Source organism: Heterodontus francisci, chromosome 33, assembly GCF_036365525.1.
Source record: "Heterodontus francisci isolate sHetFra1 chromosome 33, sHetFra1.hap1, whole genome shotgun sequence".
NCBI classification, from domain to species: domain Eukaryota; kingdom Metazoa; phylum Chordata; class Chondrichthyes; order Heterodontiformes; family Heterodontidae; genus Heterodontus; species Heterodontus francisci.
In genome coordinates, this window is record NC_090403.1 from 43,818,213 (window position 1) to 43,838,085 (window position 19,873).

The 19,873-nt window shown below is 38.9% G+C and overlaps 1 protein-coding gene across 3 annotated transcripts in view; it reads left to right on the forward strand.

The window, feature by feature from the left end:
- The window catches only part of stat3 (signal transducer and activator of transcription 3 (acute-phase response factor)), a 63,435-nt gene extending 53,909 nt beyond the window's left edge, over nucleotides 1-9,526 (forward strand). For all 3 annotated transcript variants that reach the window (XM_068013420.1, XM_068013423.1, XM_068013421.1), the window contains 7 exons: nucleotides 388-440; nucleotides 871-965; nucleotides 1,268-1,407; nucleotides 4,287-4,499; nucleotides 6,232-6,274; nucleotides 6,527-6,642; nucleotides 6,770-9,526. In XM_068013420.1, coding sequence (XP_067869521.1) covers nucleotides 388-440; nucleotides 871-965; nucleotides 1,268-1,407; nucleotides 4,287-4,499; nucleotides 6,232-6,274; nucleotides 6,527-6,642; nucleotides 6,770-6,825 — 716 coding nt within the window. In that variant the 3' untranslated portion in view covers nucleotides 6,826-9,526. The remainder of the gene's footprint in view (nucleotides 1-387; nucleotides 441-870; nucleotides 966-1,267; nucleotides 1,408-4,286; nucleotides 4,500-6,231; nucleotides 6,275-6,526; nucleotides 6,643-6,769) is intronic.
- Nucleotides 9,527-19,873: the final 10,347 nt, after the last annotated feature.

Here is a 19,873-nt window from a genome sequence, read left to right on the forward strand (position 1 = left end):
TGGACATAAATAATTTTGTAAAAATCATTCATTTATCTTTGGCAACAAATAAGGTATTGATTTAGAAATAGAACCATTGAGAACAAATGCAATAAATAATGAACTTGAAACGTGTGAAAACGTTCTTTATCCATTTTGACTCTGTTTCTCCCTGGCGATTCCTTACCACCAAATACCGTCCTTCATCTTCTGGGCATTTATGGTTGTTCTGCGCAACTATTATAAATACTGCTGTATTGCTATCCAGTGGGTGTAACTGAAGCAGGGCATCGGTGACCACATGTTGGACTGGAATGCCTGACGTATATTTCAGTTGTACTTTTTTTTTGAGTGCTTTATTCATTTTTTAAAAAGTTCTTTTAGTAATGCTTTTGTTCTGTCTGCTAGGTCCTGGTGTCAACTACTCTGGGTGCCAAATCACTTGGGGAAAATTCTGTAAAGTGAGTGAATTGTTGTTCAATTAGTTTATAACATGCAAATGACCTGCTTTTGGTTTTAAACTTTCTTTGCTGTCTTTTTGGTTAAAAAGTCCTGCTTTAAAATACTTCTATTTGTTTCAAATTTTAATTCAAGCAGCAATATGTTCTGTCAGATATTTGGGCAGAAGCTTTATTATACCGATTTAACATCCACAGTCTCCAAATAATTTTGTGTTGTCACTTGATATTTTTCTAAGTAACATTGCATTTGGCATATCTGCTTTTAATTTTTTGACTGACTGTAAGAGGTTTTGTTGCATGAAATGAATGAGTGAGTAATTTCTGAAAAGCAATTTTTTTTTTTATAGTTAAGTATCTGAAAATCTAAATAACAAGCAAACTGTCAATTTTTTAATGCTTTTTACATTTCCCTTGATATTAATTCTTTTAGGAAAATATGCCAGGCAAAGCATTTTCATTCTGGGTGTGGCTGGATAATATCATAGACTTGGTGAAGAAATTCATTCTTTCGCTGTGGAACGATGGGTAAGTGTTTACTATAACACACCTTCTATTTGTAATGCTTCACATGCTTGTTGTAATACTTCAGTTCCTCATTTACATAATTCAGTAGACATTTAACAAGTCTTGAGTGCAGAAAAGTGTACTTTACTCTGCATTCCTATGTCTAGAGTTTGGGATGTTCAATCCTATAGATCACTGCAATCCGTTATGTTAAATTTTTATGTAGATCTTGGAAGTATTTTGAGCTTGGCATGGTGCACAAATTATGACCTATTTTTCGTAAAATTTGCAATCCAAGCATTATTTCATTTGTTTTATAATAGATATATAATGGGCTTCATAAGCAAAGAAAGAGAGAGAGCTTTACTGAATGTGAAACCCCCAGGCACATTCCTCCTTCGTTTCAGTGAGAGCAACAAAGAAGGCGGGATCACATTTACATGGGTGGAAAAGGATATCAATGGTATGTAACCTTTTTTAAATACATGTCTTGACAGTTGATGGAGAAATGAAAACTTAGTTAACTATCAAGTAAATGATTTTTAAGAAGGGTCTTATGTGTGGCATACATTTCCTGTAACACTAGGTTGGTACTTATTGATTTGGGTACAGTAGAGATGTGGTTCTGTTACTGGACTAGTAATCCAGAGACCTGGACTAATATCCAGAAAACGTGAGTCCAAATCCCGCCATGACGGTGAGTATTTTAATTTTGTAATCAAATGTAGTATTAGTAAAATTGACCATGAAACTGTCAAATTGTTGTAAAAACTGGTTCATTATTGGCCTACATGGAAAGAAACTGTGTTTTGCTTGGTGTTGCCCACCCATATGTGATTCCAGTCTTGCACGAATGTGGGTGACTCTTAACTGCACTCTGTTACCTAGCAAACTGCTGAGTTGTACCAAACTACTGTTCAAGAAGACCCTGCACCACTTTTTCAAGAGCAGCTAGGGATGGGCAATAAATAATGACTTTGCTGGTGATGCCTGCATCCTGAGAGTGAATACTTTTTTTAATTCTCTGCACCATGGCAAATGTCACAGCACATCTAGTAACATTCAACTGTAAGAATGCAATGCATGATCTATTTCAGCTAGTGAATTTTGAATTCATCTAAGTTCTCAGAACGAAAAAGCATGAGAAATTAATTTTTTTTTAATCTGTATGATGCAGTGGAATTATTTCAAGCACTCCTCCAATTTAAGTCCGTGACCCAGAAGGAGAGTTTGAGATTTTTCAAATGACTCTTAAACCTGGTGTGGTTTTTTTTAAATTATGCTCTGCAGTGTTCTTCTCGATTAGTATTCATGCAAAACTTCCATACCCACTCCTGTATTTCACATGCCAAAAAATACTTGTTCCAAATATTGAAAACCTGAATGTTCAGTGCACCCCTGCAGTTGCTGGTATACCTGTTGGGGTAACCATGTGTTTGTCTCAGAGGCAGGCTACAGAAGAATGACATTTTATTGCTTTGTGTCAAGTTCTGGCACCTTTTCTCTTCAGCCTGAGACATGGCACAGACCTTGCTTGTTAATTTGAAAATGAATATAGGATAGGTCCAGTGCAGACTCGAGTGTGGAGTGTTTCTTTAAAAATGTATCCATCAAATAACACTTATCCCGCTGAACTTGTTATTTCATTCAGACATGTCCAATCCACCAGCCTCACCAGGAAAAGAGTGAAATGTGACTTTTAAAGTTTTATTTATTTTATTTATTTTTATTTAGAGATACAGCACTGAAACAGGCCCTTCGGCCCACTGAGTCTGTGCCGACCATCAACCACCCATTTATACTAATCCTACACTAATCCCATTATCCTACCACATCCCCACCTGTCCCTCTGTTCCCCCTACCTATACTCGGGGCAATTTATAATGGCCAATTTACTTATCAACTTGCAAGTCTTTGGCTGTGGGAGGAAACCGGAGCATCCAGCGAAAACCCACGCAGACACAGGGAGAACTTGCAAACTCCACACAGGCAGTACCCAGAATTGAACCCGGGTCACTGGAGCTGTGAGGCTGCGGTGCTAACCACTGTGCCGCTTGTTATTATCACTGAGTTGGATGCAAATCTGCATGTCTGTTAATCAAGAGCCATTATGTCATAACAATGCCTGAGTTCGATAAGCTGAGTCAGAAACCACAGCTGTTCTGCTTGAGTGTAACATTTGACAATACAACAGGGCCTGATGTTCGAATATTTCTGAAGGTTTCTCAGGCGTTTCTCCACTCACCAGGAGATCAATTTTAATTGGGAATGTATTTTAACATGCTGATGTTCAATTTTAAAATTGAAGTGGCAAACATAACCGGAGAAGCCTTTGGAGACATTGAGACTTAGGCAGGCAGTCTTCTCGTACAATTCCGACACAGCTGAGACTACCAAAATTTGAATCTATTATTAAAAATAGTCTTGATCTGGACTACTTGAGTAGAATAAAGTCCTAGTGTAGCAAGGAGGGCTTTATCTTCGATAGCATTTTGGAGTTAATTGTGCAGAACTGCTCAGAACTATACGCTTTGGTTAGTTTAGATGCAGTAAAGTGGTGAAAATGCTGGAATAAGGAAAGAGTAACTTTGTGGACCTTCATTGTGCTCGTGTTTCTAAACACAGTCCGCTGATCAAACTTTATTTTAACATAACTACCTTGAAGTTTAAAATGGGTATAAAATTGTTATTTAACATTGCATTCTCAATAGCTGAAGTCTGATCAAATGCACTAACGTTTAGACAACTTTAAAGGTGTATTTGGTGCAATACTTTTGGTACACTATTGTTTCAGGTCCAGAACTTTGGTTTGAGTTCAATTGGATAGATTGAAAACTATTTTTTCAAGGATCCTATGTGAAAGGGGTTTGGTTAGTCTCAACCCAGTTCCAAGTGTGTATACACAGACAAGTGTCTACAGGTTGGCACTGAACTTTTTTTTTTACTTTTCAAGACATTAGCATAAACTAAAATATTAAGCATGTTTAAACGGGTGACACTAGAAGTGCTGTTCTGAAGTTAGCAATGAAGCATATTGGGGCACAGTAAAGGTATATTCATTATTGATTTTCATGTGATTTCTACTTTTGGTTATCCAGTGCTAGTGCCAATGTTCCGTTCCCAAGAATTGACATTTTCACCTTGAAGCTGCCAAAACGTCGTCAAAGCAAAAAATAAGTTTTTCTTGCGTTTCAGGGCTCAGCTGTGAGATGATTTTCATGCTTGGTGTAAAATTGAATTAGAGATGTTTGAATACAGTGGAATGTTCCGTCACTATTATCCTAGTTTTTAAGTTTGATTTTATAAATTAGCTTTAGCTTTGTTTTTATAACTTTCTAACAGGAAAGACCCAGATCCAGTCCGTGGAGCCATATACCAAACAGCAACTGACCAACATGTCTTTTGCTGATATTATCATAAGTTACAAGATCATGGATGCCACCAATATTCTAGTGTCACCACTTGTGTATTTGTACCCTGACATTCCAAAGGAAGAGGCATTTGGAAAGTATTGCTGCAGTGAACCGCAAGAAGCTATTGATCCCAATGATCCAGGTGAAACTTTGAGTACTGCAGAAGCTCTCATAATTAGGCTTCTGCCTCCTTGTTTTAACTATTAGTTCAGAATGTTGGTAAGAAGGAGCTTTTCATTGTGCATCTTGAAAACTAGTCCAAACTTTGAAGCTGAGCATCAGCTGTCCAACTCTAACGTGAGAAGCCAGAGACTTAAAAAAATAACTTTCTTAGCTCCAGTGCATCAGTTACATGAAGCACTAAGTGTAAAAACAGAAGCTTCATCTTGTTTCAGCACAACCAGTCTTTTAGACCAGATTTGGAGATGATCTAGAGTTGATAGAGAACTTTCTGGGATCCTTCAATTAAGTGCGCAATACTTAGCGAATGTTTTTTTTCGGCAGTTATGTAGCTTTGGATTGGCTGCCAGGCAGAGCCAGATGCCATCCTCCATTGCAATAAATGGCTATACTTCAGATTGCACGTGACCGCTTCCTCTAACCAATGCCACCTGAGCAGCTAAGAAGCCAAAGAATTGAAAGATAACAAATTCGGTGATATTTCTGAAGTGTAGAATGTTACAGTACAGAAATGGCTCATGCAGCCCATCAAGTCTACACCGCTGTTTTTCTTTGAATAAGCCACCTAGTTTAATTTCTATTTAGCTTGGTCATCACTACTCAACATAATTTCTCTCTTTCAAGCAGTTGGCTAATTCCACATTCTAATAATCTTATTTTTCTAATCACCCCTTGAAATTTTGAAATGATCTAAAATGTGTTCCCTCTCATTACAGTCTTGCTGACCAGTAGAAACAGTTTATCCTTATTTTATCCTACCCTTTCATTATTTTGAGGACCTCTGTACTCTTCTCCATACCTCCGTAGCAATGACCTCTCGTCCTTTGAAACTTCCCAGTGAATCTGTGCTGTACCTTTTTTCCATTGCTTGTATATTTCAGTTGCAAAGAGGTATATTCAGTTAGGCAAGACTCAATTCTCCTATTAGAAATTAAGCCTGTTCCACCATTGAATTAGCTGATTTGTACCTCAACCCCATTTACCCACCTTTTGATCCATATCCCTGTCCTTTTTAAATTTCTTTCAACCTTGGTACCCCTAGTATTAACTGAGCACCCAGAACTTAGTTCTTCATTTTACTTTTTAACAATCCCTCTCAACCCTTGTTAACATTGTAATACATGTGTAGGCCATCTTGTCCGTACAGTTCAGTCCAGCACCACTCCTGCTACCCTTGTACACTGCCCTTTTTCATGTGGATTTAGTAGATGTGCATCTGAACCCTTCCCTCCAACACCACTTTTTCCCATTGATTTTCCTTAAAGTAGCTATTCCTGAGATTTCCTCTTAATCCTGACATTTGGAGGTCTTTTTGAGGGACCTGATTCCCATACTTCCCTATGTTGCTGGTTGCACCAAGAAATGTAACTTTATCTGATCCGCACTCTCTCAAAAATATTTTCTGCATTTGCAACGTGCTATTTTAGGACTCGTGTTTCCGTCATCTGCTCACTATCAAATTCACATCACTGTGTCTCTGCAGTGAACTCTTTAAACCCCGCCCCCTCCACCCATCCTGAGTTGGTGCCCTGAGAACAAATTTCCTTCTCTAATTCTGTCAGAAAATAGGTATAGATTAAGAGGATAGAAAACGGAAGCCTAAATTCTTCAAGTTTATATCCTTTAACTGCAATATGATCTTTACTTTTTCTAATAATCTAAGCTAATTTTGGATTTTCTTTTTCATATTGCAGAAACATTTGCATACCTGAAGAGAAAGTTCATTTGTGTGACACCGTGAGTTAAAAACTTATATATGTTTTTATTACTTTGTTACATGTGCTTCAGTGACAAGTTTAATATAATATAACCACCTTGATTGAGCAACATTGTGACAATAGAATTGTATGTACATTGAAATTATATTTCAGGCACATCATTAACAATATCAGTAATTAGTAAACTGCTTTATTTAGATAAGGTATCTCAACTTGAAAATTTGGCTCTGACTTGAAAATCTTTGCTGTTCTATGTATCTAATTTGCACAGAACAAACTCTGGTAACACAAGCGACCTGTTCCCAATGTCTCCGCGAACACTGGACTCTTTAATGCATTGTGGAAGTAATAATGAAGGAGCTGAACAAGGAGCAGCAGGTGGCCTTGGTAAGTAGCGTGCAGGATCCTCTCCAAATCTGTACTTTTTACCTTGGGAAATAGTGGAACTGTGATTCAGTGACTATTGAAATTTCAAACTATTTTAATTTTACTGCTTTTTTTTTCTATTTTACAGATTCCATTACTCTGGACATGGAGTTTGGCACAGAATGTGCTGCCTCTCCGATGTAAATTCTGTGCACAGTTAGCCAATTCAGAATCTATTCTTGGTTATATCTTCAGTATAATTACCCACTAGTTACAATGGTTTACACAGCAATTTGTTTATATCTGTTATTGAAAATTAGTACTTTAATAATGTTACTATTTAGTTGCATCTAATGCTTTTACTGAATTGTATCATGTTAATTTCCAGCTGCTTATTTCAAGTTTAACTCAGCGAGAAAGCTTTGTTTTACACCAGTCCAGTACTTGAACGTGGATCCTATGCGTCCTTTGCATTTGCAAATGGATCAAAAGAAACAAGCTCTTCTGCAGTATGTTTCAAGGCTCTGGTGCACTGTAGCATTCTGCTACCCTTGTATACTGCCCTTTTTCATGTGGTTTTAATAGATGTGCATTATCAACTGCTTCAAGTACACAATCCCAACTCATAGTAGGATTAAAAGTCAATTCTTCAGGAGTATGTTTCTTGACCGTTTGAATTCAGAAATGATTCATTTATAAAAGAGATGTTGACGACATTCCTGTGTCTTTGCCCCAGTGCACCTTGTTTGGAAATTGAAACCCAGGTGTACGGAAGCAGACTACTGTGCATGGCCAGTGTTTGAACTGCTTTTTAATGTTTTTATTCGTTCATGGAATGTGGGTGTCTCTGGAAAGACTGGCATGAAAAGGTGGTGACAAACCTCTTCTTGAACCGGTGTTATTGTTTTGATGCAACTGAGCAGCTTGCTAGGCCATTTCAGAGAATGTTAAAATCAACCAGTTGATATGAAACTGGACTCTGGTATAAGCCAGACCCGGTAAGAGTAACCGGTTTTGTTCCCTAAAAGGCATTAGTGAATCGGCTGGGTTTTTACAACAATACAAAGTATAATGTCACTTACTGGTAACCAGCTTATTTCCAGATTTTTTTTTAACGGAATTCAAATTCTGAAGCTACCGTTATGGAAATTGTATTTATGTGCTCTGGATTATTAGTGCAGGCCTCTTGATTACTTGTACTGAATAGGGCTGTGAGGGAAAGACTGCACTGAGACTGGACTACAGAGAAAAGGCATCAGTCTCTATTGATGAGTTCAGCTTTATCTGGCTATTCACTGGTTCCCTCAAGGGAAGCTTATCGCCATGGTGCACTGGACAAGCTGACAGTGCTTAATTTATTTCAAGAGTCGGCTTAAGTTTCTTGAGTAAATGGAAATTATAGTGCTATGTAAATTTAGCAGTATGGTGGGATTTTTATGAGGCAGGTTAAGTAAAGAAGTAAAAGTTGATCTCTAAAGTGGGTTAATTGTTTTTATATTAAAAGCATTTTTTGTTATGACTCTTAAATGAGGTTCTAAAAAACAAAACTGCATTCATGTGGTGTATTACCACTGAGGAATGAGCAATCCAACATTACTAATAAATTTAGAAATGTTTGAACATGTAAATTGCATTAAAATACAGGGAATTGTAATATGTCTGTGATTTGTACTTTTAGGGAGGTGTTGGCATTGTTGAAAGTGAACAATAATTGAAACTGCTTGGGCCAAGGCCAGAGTTAGAAGATTACAATTCAGTGGAGTGCATTTGGCTAAGAATTGAAGGTCTGCAACCATTCTGCATTTCAGTAATGCTATGTTTATTATTGACAAAAGTATATGCAGAGCAATGCTTAGTCCAACAGTGGGAATGCATTTTTAAGAATTCTTGATGTTGCCCAAGTACTTGAGGTTAGTTGAAGTAATTGGAATGTGCAAGTGAAATGGTAAGTGACAATGCTGGAGAAGGTGTGTCTACATTGGACCATCAGAATCATCTTTTTGAAGGTTTGGTATTTGGGCTGGGAAGGGGAGAAGACCAGAAATCTCATTATAAACCCAGGCCTTTTGGCCTAAGTGCTTTTTTTTTAAAAGCAAGAAGTGTTTATTCAACATCAATATTCCCCCCCCCCCCCCCCCCCCCATGTTAAGCTTCTTTTGTGAAGACCACACTATAGTGTTAACAATTCCAGTGAGATTGCATTGTGCTACCATGTGGATATGTTGGGTTAAACTGCAGAATCATGGTTTTCGACTTGTAACTCAAATCCACGATTAAGCCGCACTGAAGCGGTTTTTGGTGTACTTTTTGCCATGCGTTATGGGAGAGAGGACAAATTCTACAAGGTGAAACTTTTTTTTTAATCACTGATTTGAATTCATCACTGTTGGGAGGGGTGGGGAGGAAGTAAATCTCCAGCAGAAAGCTACAAAGATGTCCAAACAGAATTCTGACTGGTTTGAGTAACTGAGTAACCTTTCATTACCTCCCACTTCCCTGCTTCGGTATAATGCTGTTCAATTTCATTGTGCCATAAAGCCAACTGTGAACCTCCACTGTTTTATTGAAAAATGATTGATTACATTTCAGAAGTAGGGAAGCGTATTTCGAATCCCCTTCGTTGTATATGGAGAAATGAAAGAATGTATAATGTATTCAATTCTAAAATTGGGCTGAATATCACTTGAGCTGTAAAACTTTCTACTACAATGCATCCAATTCTTATTTCTTCATTTTGAATTAAGTTCATCTGTGCAATGTATGGTTTGACTGTATTCAAGATATGTGTATATGAAAAGTGTGTAAATGAAAAAAGCAGCATTCATTTATGCTGTAAATTTTATTGCTGTAATGCTGAAAACTGTCTCTATCCTTTTACTGATTAAAAGGCCAAGCTTTAACTGTCCAGTTGTCCCGGTTTTTTTCTTGGGTTTGTGTTAGTCAAAATTTGTTTCTATATTGCCCTTTGTTGTGCAACAAAATAAACAAGAATGCACCTTTCAAGTATATACATTATGTAAGGGGAAGGGAGAATGTATATTCGTTTGGGCCTTTTTAAACTGCCATTTCCCTGTAACAGTTGTGCAGAGTCCAAGACCAAGGGCTTAAAAACTCCCCTACTTGGCAGTAACACTGCATATCGGAACCTGCTTTGTATTGTATTGAAAGACCACCTTCATATCGACTAACATGCCTAATTATACTGATTTACACTTACAGTTTCAAAAAGAAAATGGCCTGGAATTTGCAGGGCTTTTGACGGTGAATCATCAGCATTCGTCATCATTTTCCTTCTGAAACTGGTCGCAACTTCAGAATTTAACACATGCAGGTTAATATGAAAATCCATGAAGTTGATGTCTGTCATGAATGCTCTGCCATAGGCTGCAGTATTGACTCCCCACCACCTCACAGTACCAGCACCTGGTGAAAATAAATTGAACTGACCAAGAACTTCCCCTTTTCTGTAGTAATATCACTGCTAGAAACCCCCTAATAAGTTGAGTCTGTTTCAGTGACATGTAACTGGGTTTTTAGCTGGGATCTGAGTAATAATTACTGCTGGAACAATTGATCCAGCCCTAAAAAAAAAATATTTTAAAAATATATATTAGTGCTGTTAATTTCTTGGTTGGCTGTCAGTGAGAATTCTTGCTTGATGACATCACTACAGCGAGACACTAGGAATTTCCCATTAAACTACACCACAATCAATTTGTATGTTGATTAGAATACTCACCTGAGAAATCGCAAGGTCTCTGTGGGCAGCTTACTTAGAGGTCAGTGGCGATTGCCGTTGCTTTGCCTCTGACTGCAAATTACAAGTAATTAGTTAAGTTGAGATGCAATGTTGCAATACAGTCCATACTAAAGGTCCCTTTAAAGCCTCCTAATTGAAGCATATATTTTCTTTTAAAAGAAGCTTTTTACACAAAAGGATGATGGAAAAGCAAAAGGCATTTTAGACTGAAAGTGAACTCTCCTAAACCTACCTCATTTAAAATATATTCATTAGGGCCACCATGTTTTTTTTTTAAATGTTTAATCCTTTCCATCATCCATCAAAATAGTTTTTTAAGACATATCTCAAATTCAGCAGTTATACTGGTGAAAATTACTGGCAAGAGCTTTTTTTAAAAAAAACTCTTCCAGTATCAGAAGGACTTTCATCCAGTGACTTGTCTTATTGAAGAGGTATAAGAATCCTGGAACTGGTAATCTTTGACTTCTGAAGGGACTCTATTTATGTGCACCTGAAAGGGGGTACAGGGGAGCTCAGTTTACTGTCTCATCCAAATTATTTTGTTTTAAATTGTTGAAAAAAGATATCAATTTAACGATAAATCAACTTGAAGCTGAAGTGCCAGATGTGTTGTTGCAAATGGCAATCAGAAATCAAAAATACCAAACAAGGTTAGGTCTATGGAGCTACTTGTTGCTGGCCATTATATAAATTGCCCCTAGTATAGGTAGGTGGTAGGGGAATATAGGGACAGGTGGGGATGTGGTAGGAATATGGGATTAGTATAGATGGGTGGTTGATGATCGGCACAGACTCGGTGAGCCAAAGGGCCTGTTTCAGTGCTGTATTTCTAAATAAATAAAATAAATAAAAATAACAGTGATTCCATTTCAAAAGCTACTTCATTGGCTGTATTGGATGTCCTGAGATTGTGAAAGTAATGAACCTCTCAAACATGTGGTGGACTCGTGTGAAGTACTGACTCTGCCTTCAAGCTGGAGACTGGACTTGTTTTTGACTGAGTCAGAGATTATATCATGTTATGAAACCGCATGTACCATATGTCAATCAACTGAGGGAATTGGAGAGGAATTTTCTATGGGTATTTTAAAATCTCTTACTGGCCCTGGGTTTTTTTTGTATCTGGAGATTATATAGCTAAGGGAGGGGAGAATTTGCTGCAAAGCATAGTTACAATCCTCCAGCCATCTTGAGTGTGGGGCCGACTTACTCAACCAGCTTTTTTTTTTTACTGCCTATTAATTTCATTTGTTCATAATTATTCATTACAAAGATGAGCAAGATGTGCCAAAATAGTGCAACTTGGATTTTCTGGTGTTTGGAGCAAATTTTTATGATTTTATTTTTGAAAATTGGGCATTTGTGGAATGTTAAAAGATTTTAAAAGTTAATCATCTAACTGGGGATGTGTATCATGTTTCAAAAACAGGCAAGTTGGAACAAATCTTTTTGGCTCCCTGTTAGTGTTCAGGACAGAGTGTTTGCCTTGCAGTTGCAAACACTTTTGGCCTCACATCACCTGGTTCATCTCAACATCATGTTAGTGTTTTTTTTGTAAGTACATAAAATGTTCCTAAAAGTCCTTGGATATTCTATAGTAGTCCTTCTTCAAATCTTAATGCTGTGGTCAAAATTATACATTGAATTTCAAAATGCAGGTCTCTGAGTGCAGACTTAAGAATATTTTTAAAACCTGTAAATAAGACGCTGGGCTCCCCAAACACAATATCACCTGTCAAGATGACTCATTACTATAAAGAGGCTTGTTTTCAATGGAATACATTTTAAAATGATTCTGCTAGCATGTACTTTAATATTAGCCATGCACAGTCTTTGCAGATTGTTTTTCATAAAATTTACAGCACAAAAACAGTCCATTTGGCTCAACTGTTCCATGTTGGTTATGCTCCACACAAGCCTCCTCCCACCCCTCTTCATCTAATTCTCGAAGTATAACCTATTTCTTTCTCCCTCATTTATCTATGTAGCTATCCCTTAAATGTACTGCTGTACTGATGCTATTCACCTCAGCTACACTATGTGGTAGCAAATTCCACATTCTAACCACTCTGGGTAAAGAAGTTGGTCCTTAGTTCCCTAGTGGATTTAACGGTCACTGTATTTATGGTCCCTAGTTACATACCCCTACCACCACCACCACCCCCCCCCCCCCCCACACACACACACACACACACACACACACACACACACACACACACAAAAATTAGAACCATTTTCTTTACGTCTGGGCTATCAAACTCATTAGGTCACTTCTTAGTCTCTTTTTTTACAGAAATGGGACCCAGCCTGTCACTCTTTCCTGCAAGATATAACCTCTTAGTTATGATTTCATAATTGCAAGTCTTTGATCTTTCTATAATTATGTAGAACCTTGGTTAGACTACACTTTGAATACTGTGCACAGTTCTGGTCTCCATATTGTGAAAACGATATAGAGGCACATTCTCCAGTGTTTTTAAATCCTTTTCACAAAATGGAGATTAGAACTGTGCAGAGTATTCCAAGTGTAGTTTAACCAAGGTTCTATACAAGTTTAACATAAATTTTCTGCTGTGCAATTCTAGCCCTCTAGAAATGAACTTCAGTGCTTTGTTTGCTTTTTTTTATATAGCTCATTAACCTTTGTTACTTTTAGTGATCTGTGTATCTGTACCTCTACATCTCTCTTTGCTCCTCTAAATTATTAGACTCCGTTTTTACTAGCAAAATGCACCACCTCACACATGCCTATATTCAAATACATTTGTACATTACACATACATTCTTCAGGTTTATTAGTATCTTGTGATTTGTCATAGTCTTCCACAGTATTGACTATACTTTCTAATTTGGTGGTGACTGCAGATTTGAAATTATGATTCTGATTCCCAAGCCCAAATCTTTTGTGGAAATAGTGAGCCAGCTTTCTATCCATTCTGCTATTTGTTTCCTAGTTTCATGTACTCTTACCTTCAGTCATGAGTCTACCATGCAGTACCTTTAGCAAAGACCTTTTGAAAATCCAAGTATATTGCAGTCACTGCAATACCCCTGTCTATTCTTTCTGTTACCACTTGAAATAATTTAGTCAGGTTGGTTAAGCATGATCCTATGCTTACAAAACTATATTTTCAAATTCTAGATGTTTTTCTATGACATCTTTTAGGCAAGTTTCCATTATCAATCCTACTGCTGTTGACTGGTCTATAGTTCCTTGGACTTATTCTATCTCCCTTTTCTAAATAAAGGGTTAACAGTAGCTGTCCACAAGTCATCTGGCATTATTCACGAGTCTGATGATTACATAGCAAGTGGCAATGACCTGGAACTTGCTGGCTGTGAGGGTGTTGGAAGCAGAGATGATGAATGATCTCAAAAGAAAATTGGATGGGCACTCGAGGAAAATAAACGTAGAGGGCTATGGGGATAGAGCTAGGGATTGGGATTGCTCTACAGCGATCTGGCATGGACTCTGGACCAGTTGGCCGCCTCCTGTGCTGTTATGATTCTATGTAATAGTGTTTATAACTTCCTGCAGTACATTTCTCCCTTAAAGATCTGCAATGTTGAAGGGTCTGCTGCAGTATTTGTTCAAAACTCAAAGTAAGTAGCTGTTCTGGTGGCTTTGTTGTTATAGCCATTAGGAAAGTCTGTACTGATTTCCAGTCAGGGTAGCACCTGAAGTACCACAGTTGGCATCTACGGGCTTGTGTGATCTGCCGGGAGCGGGGAGTGTGTTGTGTTGGTAAGGTGTGGGGAACCTGGAAAACGGGGTTCCCCTGCATTCTGCAGCATTTTAACTCTACTGCGCGCATGTGACATCAAATGGTACTCTGCTCAGGAGCCAGCCTGATTAACGCGCTTGGTTTATAGTTGGGCAGGCAGCAATTTAGTGGAAGCCACAGGACAGTTTTTTTAAATATTTGTACATAGAATGGGTAAGGCCAGAATTTATTTTTCTATCCTTAATTGACCTTGCAATCCTGGTAAGGTGTGGTGGATTGATGGTTTGCAATCTCGAGGGTTGGTAAGTAGATCCCGAGGTCCTGGGGGTTGGGGAAGGCCTGGGTGGATGTGTGGGGAGTGGGAGGCCTGGTAAGGAAGGTCAGTGAGTGATTTGGAAACATGGGAGAGTGATGCACCGTTGCTGGGAGGGTTGCCTAGGCAGGCATGCTGGATCCAGCAAGGAAGTGACAAGGCCCTCATCTCCTTGATCCAGCAGACCTCGCCTGCATTTAGCTGTCGTCTGTTTCTGAGGTTTGAGAAATATGGACGTCCACAGTTAAATGTTACCCCTATTTGAAAATGAGGCTGGCACCCCCATATTTGAAGTGCCACTGTTAAGGCCGGAGGTGGATGGTTTGGTGGTGGGTTTGCATCAGATTTCACTTTTTTAAGACTATAATCTCCCACACAAATCTACCTGTTTTTTGAGGTTAAAATCCCCTGCATGTCTCTGGCCGAGGGAATAGAAAAGCACCAAGAATTTCTGCTCCTGCTTGTTTTATGGACAGTGTGGATGTTAGTTAGGGATAGAATCAGTTTAAATAACCTGCCAACATCTGGTTGGGTGCCAATTTGAAGAATGGTGAATTAGAATACTGCAGGGCTACAGGTGCCCATGGAACTGTTCTGCAGCATATGTCAGTGCATTCACCAAATGAGAGATAAAGATATTGAGGGGAAATGATGTGTTGTTGCCTTCCAAATCCATGCCCACCTTTCCAGAACTCCATGTTTGAATCCCTCCAATCAGGTTTCCGCCCCTGCCACAATATTGATACAACAGCTTTTATCAAAGTCACAAATGACATCCTATGTGACTGTGGCAAAGGGACAAAGGTAAACTTTCCTCCTTTTTCTTCTCGACCTGTCTGCAGCCTTTGACATGGTTGAACACACCATCCTCCTCCGCTGCCATCGGACTGGGTGGAACTGCTGTCACCTGATTCCATTCTTATCTAATCTTAGCCAAAGAATCACTTGCAATGATTTCTCTTCCTGCTCCTGCACCATTGACCTCTGGTATCCCCCAAGGATTTATCCTGGCAACAGTCTGAGATTACGCCAGTCTGTTCGCAACCTTGGTGTGTCCCAGCTCATCTGCTGTTGAAACTCTTATTCATGCCTTTGTTACCTCTAGACTTGATTATTCCAATGCACTCCCAGTTAACCTCCCACGTTCTACTCTCCAAAAACTCGGTCACCCAAACCTTTGATGCCCATGTCTTAAATTGCATCAAGTCCTGCCTCAATTTTAAAATGTTCATCCTCTTATTCAAATCCCTCCCTATCTCTGCAATCTCCTCCAGCCTCGCAAACATTCAAGATATCTGTTCCCATCTAATCTCTCCACCATCGCCGGTTGTGCCTTCAACTGGAAAGGCCTTAAGTTCCGGAATTCCCTCCCTAAAACTCTCTGCTTCACTCTTTACTCTTTTCAGACACTCCTTAAAACCTACCTCCTCGACCAAGCATTTGATCATCTGTCCTAATAACTTCTTACATGGCTCAGTGACAAATTTTGTTTTATAACCCTCCTGTGAAGTGCCTTGGGAAATTTTATTACATTAAAGGTGCTATATAAGTGCAAGTTGTTATTGTTTTTTGAAGAACAGGGGAGTGCTCCATGCTGTTCTGGTCACTATCCTTCAATCAACATCACTGAAATACACATTATCTGGTCATTATCAGATTACTGTTTGTGGGAGCTTGCTGTGTGCAAACTGACTGCTGTGTTTCCCTACATGACAACAGTGACTACATCTCAAAAGTACTTAATTGGCTATAAAGCATCTTGGGACGTCGAAGTTGTGAAAGGTGTGATATAAATATAAGTCTTTCTTTCTTGATCATGTTATTCAAAAAGCCTGTGGTACCCACGAGCAGTAAACATGTGGACAAGGTACCAGAAATTGACAGCAGAACTACATCCCACCAAGGATTTAACGCCTTCAGAAGAAGAACAAAGCGAATGGAGAAAATTAGGCAAAAGAAAAAATTAGAAGTAATGAATCTGGATCTCAGACTAGGTTATGTAGAAACTATTTTAATAGTAATGTGTAATGAGATCTGAGAATCAGGAAGTGAACAGTCACAAATAAAAACAAAGTGTTGGAAATGCTCAGCAGGTCAGGCAGCATCGGTGGAGAGAGAAGCAGAGTTAATGTTTCAGGACTGACCTTTCATCAGAACTGTGATGAACTGTATTGTGAACAGTCACAATAGTGTTTAATCAACAACTTATATTTATATAGTGCATTTAGCGTCATAAAATGTCCCAAGGTGCTTCAGAGGACTATTATAAAACAAAGTATGACGCTGAGCCACAAAAAGAGATATTAGGTCAGATGACCAAAAGCTTGGTCAAAGAGGTAGGTTTTAAGGAGTGGCTTAAAGAAGAAAAGCAAGGTGAAGAGGCATAGGGAGGATATACCAGAGCTTGGACCCTAAGCAACTGAAGGTGCATCCACCAATGGTGGAGTTGTTAAGATCAGAGATGCACAACAGGCCAGAATTAGAGGAACGCAGATATCTAGGAGAGTTGTGGGGCTGGAGGGGATTACAGCAATAGGGAGGGGTGAGGCCATGGAGGGATTTGAAAACAAAGATGAAAATTTTTAAATCAAGACATTGCTTGACCGGAAGTCAATGTAGGCAAGTGAGCCTCGGGGTGATGGGTGAATGAGATATGGTGCAACTTAGGACATGGGCAGCAGGTTTTGGATGACCTTAAGCTTACAGAGGATAGAATGTGGGAAGCCAGCCAGGAGTGTGTTGGAATAATAAAGTCCAAAGTAACAAATGCATGGATATGAGTTTCAGCAGCAGATGACCTGGTCAGGGGCAGAGTTGGGTGATGTTATGGAGGTGGAAATGGGCAGTCGTGGGATTGGGCAGGTATGTGGTCAGAAGCTCATCTCAGGGTCAAATATGACACCAAAATTTCAAACAGTCTGGTTCAGCCAGGGAGCGGGATGGAGCTAATGGCTATGGAACGGAGTTTGTAACAGAGCCCGAAGACAATTGCTTTGATCTTCTCAAACTTTGATTGCAGGAAGTTTCTGCTTGTCCAGTATTGGATGTCAGACAAGCAGTCTGATAACTTAGAAACAGTGGAGGAGCCAAAAGAGGTGGTGGTGAGGTAGAGTTGGGTGTTGTAGGCATACACGTGGAATTTGATGCTGCGTTTTCAGATGATGTTGCCAAGGCGCAGCATGTAGATGAGAAATAGGATGTAGCCAAGGATAGATCCTTGGAGGACACAAGAGGTAACAGTGCAGGAGTGGGAAGAGAAGCCATTGCAAGTGATTCTCTGGCTCTGATTATATAGAAAAGAATAGAACCAGGCGAGTGCAGTCTCACCCAGCTGGACAATGGTGGAGAGGGTTGTAGGAGAACAGTATGGTTATCTGTGTCAAAGGCTGCAGACAGGTTAAGGAGGACGAGGAGGGATAGTTAACCTTTGTCACAGTCAAATTATTGTTGTCCTCCTTTAATGTTTGTGATCACATCCGGGGCAATCTTTTTCACAGTTGCAACTAGTGAAGTATCCTTGCTAAAGTAAGTCATATAATAGGAATCCCTAATCTCCAGATTATTACAGGAGCTGGCAACATTTTAAAAGTAATTCACATAATTGGTAATTTTTTAAATGGTCTGACATTGCAGCAGTCCTTGATGTTGGAGACAGACCTCTCTGGCAATGAGGTGCAACTACAACACTGAGACCTTCCAAAAAATTATTCTCATTTGGCATTATTCTTTCATTCTAGATATAAACGTTGTAATGGATGTTTACATATGAGAGACTCAACAGTGCTTTAATAAAATTAAACTGGCATTACATTTGACTCTTACCCTGCCTGTGATTTGCAGTTAAGCACACAAGATTTTTTTCTTCTTTAAATGGTGGTGGGGTATTCTGATCCGAGAATGCTGCTTGTGTTATTCTTGGTTTTATTCCGAAGAGTGTGCTAAAGTAGCACAGGAGAACTGATTCTAGTTTAAGTTAAGCTCCCTTTGATACAGCAAAGTAGGGAGTTTGGCATCCTAGCACTGTTCTTACTGTGTTACTGCTTCATAGAGGTACCTGTTCATTAATGCATTCATGTAATTAATGTGAAGCTTTCTATTTATTTAAAACAAATGTGAAATCATATTACTAATTATTTTTTACTCATTTAAGTAAATTTAAGTGTAATTTCAAACTGTAATGAATACTATTTTTTGCTCCTACATGTATGTGTAAGCATGATTTGTAATTGATCAATTAAACAAAATCACCAGCTACTCGAATAGTTTCAGAAAGAGACACAGTCCATGTGTATATATAATAAATATCCTTCAGTTGTTAATTCTGTGACACATCCAACCATTGAAATTAATGCTGTAATAATGACACCTATTCTTCTTACTCCAGATGTGGCATAGTCACACCTGTCAGCTGGTTACAACAAGCATAGCTACAAGACATAATAGTTCATAAATGCAAAATACTGCAGATGCTGGAAATCTGAAATAAAAACAAGAAATGCTGGAAATAGTCAGCAGTTCTGGCAGCATCTGTGGAGAGAGAAGCAGAGTTAACATTTCAGGTCAGTGACCCTTCATCAGAACAGACATCATAGTTCCTCTGACTGTGAGAAAGGCCATGGGGGATGGGTATTTTTAAACATATAGCCTGAGAGAAAATGAACAGCTCATTATATTAGGATGAGTCAGTACTCAATAAGAGTTGGAGGGAGAAAAATAAAGTTATGCAGAGACACTACTGTCTGGTTTGACTATGATTTGGTGTTTTTTGCCTCACGGTTAATTACTTTATTCATCTTAAGTATCACAGGCACAAAGTTCATATCAATGAGTGTATTACAGAATGCCATCCACAAAACAATTGTCACCAAGATATCAAATAAATCTATTTTCTATTCTTTATATGTTGGCCAATCAATATCAGGGAACATAATGGATTCCAGCTCCCAGGCATTCAGCAGAATGACGATCGTTGATTGAACGAGACAAATTACAAAGCAGAACACCTCCGCTCAGTTCATAAGCATAACCCCGAGCTTCCGGTTGCTGGCCATTTCAACACCCACCCCCACACCCCCCCCCCCCCTCCCCCCCCCCCTGCTCTCATGCTTACATCTCTGTCCTGGGATTGCTGCAGTGTTCCAACGAACATTAACGCAAGCTCGATGAACAGCACCTCATTTACCGATTAGGCACGCTACAGCCTGCTGGACTGAACATTGAGTTCAATAATTTCAGAGCATGACGGATCCCCCCTTTTTATGTTTCATTATTTTTTATTTTTCCTTTTTTATTTGGTTATTTATTTTAGGTTTTTCAGTTTGTTTAGTTTGTTTCCACTGTGCTTATCCACTGTTTTGGTTTTTTTAATGTGTTTTTTTATGTTTGTGCTTGGAGTGCTCTGTGCTTTACAGTCATTCACACCCTCCCTTTACTAACGTTTTGTCTTTCAGC